General features: G+C 40.3%; 1 protein-coding gene across 1 annotated transcript in view; it reads left to right on the plus strand.

Moving 5' to 3' along the window:
* LOC108361199 (neurobeachin-like) overlaps positions 1-8,372 on the plus strand; it is a gene marked incomplete at its 5' end in the record, with an annotated part of 11,134 nt that extends 2,762 nt beyond the window's left edge. The window contains 6 exons of the mRNA XM_017613769.1: positions 2,133-5,016; positions 5,100-5,270; positions 5,387-5,650; positions 5,804-6,000; positions 6,278-6,429; positions 8,171-8,372. Of these exons, the coding sequence (XP_017469258.1) occupies positions 2,133-5,016; positions 5,100-5,270; positions 5,387-5,650; positions 5,804-6,000; positions 6,278-6,429; positions 8,171-8,261 (3,759 nt within the window). The remainder of the gene's footprint in view (positions 1-2,132; positions 5,017-5,099; positions 5,271-5,386; positions 5,651-5,803; positions 6,001-6,277; positions 6,430-8,170) is intronic.
* Positions 8,373-8,672: the final 300 nt, after the last annotated feature.

The following is an 8,672-nucleotide window of genomic DNA, read 5'->3' on the forward strand; positions in this document are numbered from 1 at the left end:
TTTTTTTTTTTTTTGTTTAAATACAAACACATAAGTTTGAATGAAGTTCGTATATCCTACCTTTCTCTTTCATCCTTTGAATAAGTTTGATAGCAAAGAAATAAAAAGGGTGAGAAAATACCTTTCCAATGATGCCTAATGAAGTCTAGATCGGAAGAGTTTAGGTTCAGTTATTCAAGTTTTTTCTTATACCAGTCTTTGGAAAAAGTTAAAAAACAGCATCAAATATCTCATTACGATTCCGTTCAAAATTTTCTAACAATATTTTAATGCAAATGTTTTAAGCTTAAACCGTTGTGTCATTTGAGGGGATTTAAAAAAAATCTTTAAGAAACTATTTTTGTTTATAAATAAATCCCTTTTTGGAGGTATTTTCAAATCGGTCCAGCTCACGTAATACTTATTTATCGGAAATATTTTGGTGAACGTGTTAAAATATAATAGATTTTATAATTCCAGTGGAAACACATTACCGTGTTTTTTTTTGTATTGGGAGTGATGCAGGCTAATGTACATGTGTAGCCGAGAAAGGTTTTGTTGTCCAGTTTGCTTTGCTCTCACATACACATTTGTATTTCAACATCTGTACGTATGTATGTATTTGTATTGCGTGTATTTGACAATTGCTTGCTGATGAATGATGCATTTCAGTTGCGGTTACTAATGCGTCGCCCTTAAATGTTGACTAAACTTAAGTAAATAGCAACAAAATGCTCGAAAACCAAATTGAAAGGTTGTCTAATATAGTGACTTTGATTTTTGGTTTGATTTGAGGTTTTCGTTAGTTTAGAATTATCTAATGGCACTGAAACGTTGGTGTTTATAAATACAAAAGAAAATAACTAACGGAGAAAATAAAGCTGCAATAATCTAGAAATTAGACGGTTTTTGGTTAAGGAAATATTTATAGAACGGCCCATATCGATATTCTCTTTTAAGTCAAAATCCGTTAAACACTAAATCGCTAAGTAGTCGGGGATGCTCTATACTTCCAGTTTTGACCGGAAGTAGGTTAAACTAACTGTAAGTGCATTTTTTTTTTTAAATCATTGATACGGATTGTGAAGATAAAAAAAAAGTTAACTTTTGTTTGAAACTTTTTTCTCGGAAGTACCATTTTCAATCCATAAATGACCTTTGAACTTCAAATCGTCCTGACTGCTTAAATGAGTGAACAAATATGAATTATTAAATCGGGAATGCTCTATTGTTTGGTTCTATTACCTACTTCCGAGTTTGGCCGTAAATTGGTTAAATTAACCGGAAGTGCATTTATTTTTATTTAGTCCATTTTAGAAAAAGGTTTCAGGCAAAAGTAATGTATTTTTGTTTGCAGAATCCGAATTTGTGGTGAAAACTTGTATGCCTTATACAAAAAATGGTCTACCGGTCAGTTCAACCCACATCCGGGCACAAACTGAAGTCGGTAATACGACTTAGAGATAGAGCATTCCCGGCTTGGTGATTATTATTTTTCTCATTTTTCATTAAACACATTTTCGTGCATTTTAGAAGTTCAGGACGAGTTGAAGTTCGAAGGCGATTTAGGGTTGAAAAAAGGGCACTTCCAAGAAAAAAGTTTCAAACAATAGTTAAAGCAACCATTCTTAATTTTTATAGATCTTTTATTATAAATGCAAATGCTTTCGCACATCTCTAGAATAATAATTAGCCAATATTTGGAATCGAACACACACCATTTTATAAGTACACGCCTCACCCCTACACTATGTAGCAGTACACAGAGCAATTATAAATCTCGTTAGTTTAGCAAAACTCCAACGGCAAGAAATCAAACACACATATGTACATATGTATATATGCACTTAAAAAGAAGTTCCACATTTAACGCAATACATTTTTATTTTCATTTTTTCTCACTCTTTCCACTGCTACATTTTACTCTGATCGCACTCCCACAATTTTGTCACTGTACTCTATTGCGGACAAATTAACGGAAATCACAAAATTTCGTGCAAAACCAACAACGCAATTGCCCTGCCGCTGCTCAATATTGCAACATTTAAATTTCGCCATCCTCTCCTTAAACCAATAACCGCACAACTCGCGACAACAACTACATGCATGCAACAACGAATCATTACCGCGCACATCCGGCTACATACATACAGAGCGTCGACTCGGATGTCGGTTCGTTGAACATGATTTCAACGGAGAACGAAGTTCCTGAGGTGGAATCATCGAGTGAAATTCTGGCCGATGACAACAAGCCAACCAACTCGAATGACGAAAGCTGGACAGATGTCAATTTGAATGAGGATGCGAGTGTATTGTCAGGTGGCATGTCGGCGGTGGATGCGAAAATGCGTAACATCGACAGCCTGCAGCACCAAGCACACCAGCAACAACAGCAGCAGCAGCAACAACAGGCGCCGACAGGACATGGCCAACCGCAGGGTGCTCAGCAAATGCAAGCACATCACGGCCATCAGTTGGTGGGTGCGGGCGCTGGCAGCGAACGCGGCGACAAACCCGATTCGGAAATATCGGTAGTACGTGTACCGGACAGTTATGCAGCTACATCCGGCGCATCAGGCGCGGGCGTTGTCACGGCTGCCGGCGGCAATGTGGGTCAGCGTGGCACACGCTCCGATGAGCTACAAATGAAACCACCACTCGTTGGCCAGCTGCCGATGACAACGCCCTCGCGTGAGGCGAGCCTCACACAGAAACTAGAGGTGGCTTTGGGTCCGGTTTGTCCGTTGCTGCGCGAAATAATGGTTGACTTTGCGCCATTCCTCTCAAAGACACTCGTTGGCTCGCATGGTCAAGAGCTGCTTATGGAGGGCAAAGGGCTGACGACTTTCAAAAACTCGCACTCCGTTGTCGAGTTGGTGATGTTGCTGTGTTCGCAGGAATGGCAGAATAGCCTGCAGAAACATGCCGGTCTCGCCTTCATCGAGTTGATTAATGAGGGTCGGTTGTTGTCGCATGCCATGAAGGATCACATTGTGCGTGTCGCCAATGAAGCTGAATTCATATTGAATCGTATGCGTGCAGATGATGTTCTCAAGCATGCTGATTTCGAGTCGCAATGTGCCCAAACACTGCTGGAGCGTCGCGAGGAGGAACGCATGTGCGATCATCTAATAACGGCAGCGCGAAGACGTGACAATGTGATTGCTAGTCGCCTCCTCGAAAAGGTACGCAATATTATGTGCAATAGGCATGGGGCTTGGGGTGACGCCAGCGGCAGTGTGCAGAAACAAACTTATTGGAAATTGGACGCTTGGGAGGATGATGCGCGCCGACGCAAACGCATGGTGCAAAATCCGCGCGGCTCATCGCATCCACAAGCCACACTCAAGGCGGCCATCGAGAATGGCGCACCCGAGGATGCTATCCTGCAGACGCGTGATGAATTTCACACACAGATTGCAGTATCACGTGCGCATCAGTCCGCTCAGCATACGGCCGATCTTTTGGATGACGCCGAGCTGTTGATCGAAGATCGTGAGCTGGATCTGGACTTGACGGGCCCAGTGAACATCAGTACCAAGGCGAAACTGATAGCGCCCGGCGTGGTCGCACCCGGTACAGTGTCCATCACGAGCACTGAAATGTTCTTTGAAGTTGATGAAGATCATGCTGAGTTCCAGAAAATCGAGCCAGAGGTGCTAAAGTACTGCGATCACTTGCACGGCAAGTGGTACTTTTCCGAAGTGCGCGCCATCTTCTCACGTCGCTACTTGCTGCAAAATGTAGCTTTGGAGATTTTCTTGGCCAGTCGCACCTCTATTCTCTTCGCATTCCCCGACCAACATACTGTGAAAAAAGTGATCAAGGCCTTGCCGCGCGTTGGCGTCGGCATTAAATATGGTATCCCCCAAACTCGCCGTGCTTCGATGATGTCTCCGCGCCAACTGATGCGAAACTCCAACATGACACAGAAGTGGCAACGACGCGAAATTTCCAATTTCGAGTACTTAATGTTCCTTAATACAATAGCGGGACGCACCTACAATGACCTCAACCAGTATCCGGTTTTCCCATGGGTACTTACCAACTACGACACAAAGGAGCTGGATCTCAGTTTGCCTTCAAACTACCGCGATCTGTCGAAGCCGATAGGTGCATTAAATCCCTCACGACGCGCCTACTTCGAGGAACGCTACGAAAGCTGGGAAAGTGACACAATACCGCCATTCCATTACGGCACACACTACTCAACGTCCAGCTTCACGCTCAATTGGTTGGTGCGCGTTGAGCCATTCACCACCATGTTCTTGGCATTGCAGGGCGGTAAGTTCGATTATCCTGACCGTCTTTTCTCTTCCATTTCACTTTCATGGAAGAACTGCCAACGCGACACATCCGACGTCAAAGAGCTCATACCCGAATGGTACTTCCTGCCAGAAATGTTCTACAACTCATCTGGCTATCGCCTGGGGCATCGCGAAGACGGCACTCTCGTCAACGATGTCGAACTGCCGCCCTGGTCTAAGAGTCCCGAAGAATTTGTGCGCATCAATCGTATGGCCTTGGAATCAGAATTCGTCTCCTGCCAGCTGCATCAATGGATTGATTTGATTTTCGGCTATAAGCAACGTGGGCCCGAAGCAATACGCGCAACCAATGTCTTCTACTATCTGACCTATGAAGGTAGTGTTGACTTGGATGCGATAAACGATCCCGTCATGCGTGAAGCAGTGGAAAATCAAATTCGAAACTTCGGCCAGACACCCAGTCAGCTGCTGATGGAACCGCATCCGCCACGCAGTTCGGCAATGCACCTATCGCCAATGATGTTCAGCGCCATGCCCGATGATCTCTGCATGTCGCTGAAATTCTATCAGAACTCGCCAATTATACACATTTCAGCCAACACCTACCCACAACTGTCGCTGCCGTCGGTAGTGACTGTGACGGCTGGCCATCAGTTCGCCGTGAATCGCTGGAATTGCAACTACACCGCATCCGTCCAGAGTCCCAGCTATGCAGAGTCGCCACAATCACCTGGCTCCAATCTGCCGTTGACCATCGATCCAGTTTTATGTAAGTGCAAGTTTTTATTGAAGAGTTTTCGATTTAGGAAACTAAATTTTTGCTCTGATTTCTGCCTATCCTTCACACTTCAGCTGCACAAAATACAGGCCACAACAACCCAATGAATCGTCGTCATTTAGGTGACAATTTCAGTCAGATGTTGAAAATTCGCTCCAACTGTTTTGTGACAACTGTAGACAGCCGTTTTCTGATTGCTTGCGGTTTTTGGGACAACAGTTTCCGTGTGTTCGCCACTGAAACTGGTAAGGCGTAGAGAAATAGAAACTGCTGTAAAATATCTCATACAAGATTCGAAGTTCTCTCGATAATCTTTACATATTTACTAAGCAGCATTTTCCCACAATCTCTTATATTTCAGCGAAAATCGTGCAAATAGTATTCGGCCATTTCGGTGTCGTCACCTGTTTGGCCCGCTCAGAGTGCAATATCACCTCCGATTGTTATATCGCATCGGGTTCGGCAGACTGCACAGTGCTGCTGTGGCACTGGAATGCGCGCACCCAGAGCATTGTCGGTGAGGGTGATGTGCCAACGCCGCGCGCTACGCTGACGGGACATGAACAAGCTGTGACTTCGGTTGTGATTAGCGCTGAGCTGGGCTTAGTCGTCTCAGGATCGACAAGTGAGTATTAGCTAATCGAATAGGTTTATGTACCTTTTTATGTGTACGTTTGCACAGATTTTTTCCTAAGTCAACAGTTTTATTATTTAGTAAAAGTTTTAAGATATCAAACTGTATAATAGTTAACTATTTTTTATATGATTTTCTTTGCAGACGGTCCCGTTCTGATTCATACCACATTTGGTGATCTTCTACGTTCGCTCGATCCGCCCATGGATTTCTATTCGCCCGAGTTGATAGCCATGTCGCGCGAGGGTTTCATTGTTGTCAATTACGATAAGGGCAATGTGGCTGCGTATACCATCAATGGCAAGAAGCTACGCCACGAAACGCACAATGATAACTTGCAGGTGAGGAATATTAACAAATATATTTAAGAAATAAATATTCATGGAAGTGGAATTAGACCAGGTGAAGTAATATAAGCGAGACGTTGTATTCAACATTGATTTAAAGATTTGCTTAATATTTTTAAGACATGATTTCATTAATATTTATATTCTATATAAATACGTATGTTTTCATTTGATAGTTTTAACATTTGATAAAGACTTAAGGGAGAATATTACACATCAATATTTTTACTTACTAAAGTTTTTGGCATATTTCTGTTTCTTCTCTTTATAGTGCATGCTGCTATCGCGTGATGGTGAATATCTGATGACTGCTGGTGACCGCGGCATAGTGGAAGTTTGGCGCACTTTCAACTTGGCGCCTTTGTATGCCTTCCCTGCATGTAATGCGGCCATCCGTTCGTTGGCGTTGACACACGATCAAAAGTAAGTGCGATTTAAAATTCTTTAGCGCTGGTTATACGTACATTACAGCGCAGGGTATAGACAAGCAGCGCATGTGAAGCAGGAGTGTTATTATACTCCGCATAGAGGGCATAGTCAGCTGTTCTGTGTAATCAGTTAGTCTGTTCCTGTACTCTAGGATTTAGTTGGGAGGCTTTACCCGAATAATTCGTATAATTTTCAATGGAGTAGCAGCAACTAACTTTATAATCGACTTTATTTCGACTATGAATATGATGCAATGTATGTATCTGAACGACCTCTCAGTAAATCTGATGAATACTGGAACAGACTAAGGGTAGATAATCAAAAGAAATGAGAGTGGCATCTCTCTTTCAAAGTGTCACATAGCGAATGATCGAAATTCACCAGACTTCGCTTTCATGCTCTGTCATGCGCTGCGTCCTGTAATCGCATTTATGCAAAACTCACATTTACCATTTTCGCCTGTTTGTGTAGCAGATGTGGCAGCTCGACATATTATTTTTCATTTATGTATATTTCTTCCTTTTAAAGCAAAGGAAATTATATATTTTGCACAAAACTACGACCGCGTCATGTTTAGTTTAACGTAAACATTTTTTGTTTTAATTGATTTGTTCACTTATTCATTAAACTAGATTATTGATTTAAATTCTAAAAAAAATACTTAAATAATGTAACATGAAATAAACAAAAGACTAGGAACTTTGAAAAGAATGATATACTCTAAAACATGGTCAGTAAACCAATTTTCAACTAATTGGCATGTGAATTTAATTAAAATTTACTTTTAAACAGATGGCAACCCTCTTGAAAAAAAATTATAAAGATAAATCGGTTCCGCCTTGACGTCTGGAGTATAATATTTTATTAAACTTCATGAATAAATTGAATTTGACATTTAAACCTCCTATAAAAAAATTTCGACAGAAAGCTTTCTCAAATTTCTTCCACATTTTAATATCCCACAAAATTAAATTTGGGGTTTAAACTGGTGGCCAACCTCTCAAAAAAGATGATCGAAATAAAGCTCTCTTAAACCGGTTCCGTTCGAATTTATCTTTAAGTTGGATTTGATTTTGAGCAGGTGGCAACCCTGTTAAAAAATATGTTCAAAATAAAGCTTACTTAAATCCGTTTCGCTGGATATACATAGGTATCTTTCAGTTAACTTCTTGACTAAATTGTATTTGACCTTTAATCAGGTACAGATTGAATTGAGCTATCAATCTTGAGATAGCACTTTAAAAATTTTTTCGAAGTAAAGCTTTCTTAAACATCTTTTTTTGACATTCAGAATATAATATTGACTAAACAAAATTTCACTTTTAAATCAAGTGCCAGCTCTTCTAAGAAATTACTAAAAAAAACTTTTTAAATCTCTTTCGTGTTGATTAAATTCCATTTGAATTTTATACAGGTGGCAACCCCCTTATATATAGTATCTAAATAAGTAAAATACTACAATCCGAATATCAATCGAAAAAGATATAAAAAATAAGTGTTTCATTTAACTCATTTATAAAGTAGACAGGTGGCAACCCTGTACAAAAAATTATTTTGAAATATTGTGTTACACCAAAATTTTTATGGTACTTTTAATTTCCATAGAATTTAACCTTTTCAACAAGTGGCGCCCTTCTTTCGTACATATGTATTTTTTTAGTAGCACAGATACCCATAACCCATTTAAGTTCTCTCTTTTCATTTCCAATTCTGTATTTTTTTTATTTATTTCCAGATACCTCCTTGCTGGACTATCCACCGGCTCCATCATTGTATTTCACATTGATTTCAATCGCTGGCATCACGAGTACCAGCAGCGATACTAAACGCCGAGAGAATACGAAATGATAATTCTCAAATGCTTTAAAAAACGATGACGCAAATTAACTTGGATAGTAGATTTGCAAACCTCAAACAAAGAAGCGTAGACAGCTACTTCAAACATATATGGGTGACGGATGTTGTACCGGCAACAATTGTGGATAAAATAAGGCCAAATTGCAAACAAGCAGGACTTAAAAAATGTTTAACAAGTTAGTTTAAAGAAAATGAGTAATTAAAAAAAACAAAATGCAAGTAAGCCACTTATTCAATGAGAAAATGCAAATATAATATAATAAATTAATAAAATAGTATTATTATTGGCTTTGAGTTTTAAACCGAATAGCGGCGATACGCAGGTTTTAAACTAATCATTAATTCTTTCATTTTTACTATTCGATTTTATTAGGCTAGGA

This window comes from Rhagoletis zephyria, unplaced genomic scaffold, assembly GCF_001687245.7.
Source record: "Rhagoletis zephyria isolate East Lansing unplaced genomic scaffold, Rhagoletis_zephyria_1.1 Rzeph_scaffold_00714, whole genome shotgun sequence".
NCBI classification, from domain to species: domain Eukaryota; kingdom Metazoa; phylum Arthropoda; class Insecta; order Diptera; family Tephritidae; genus Rhagoletis; species Rhagoletis zephyria.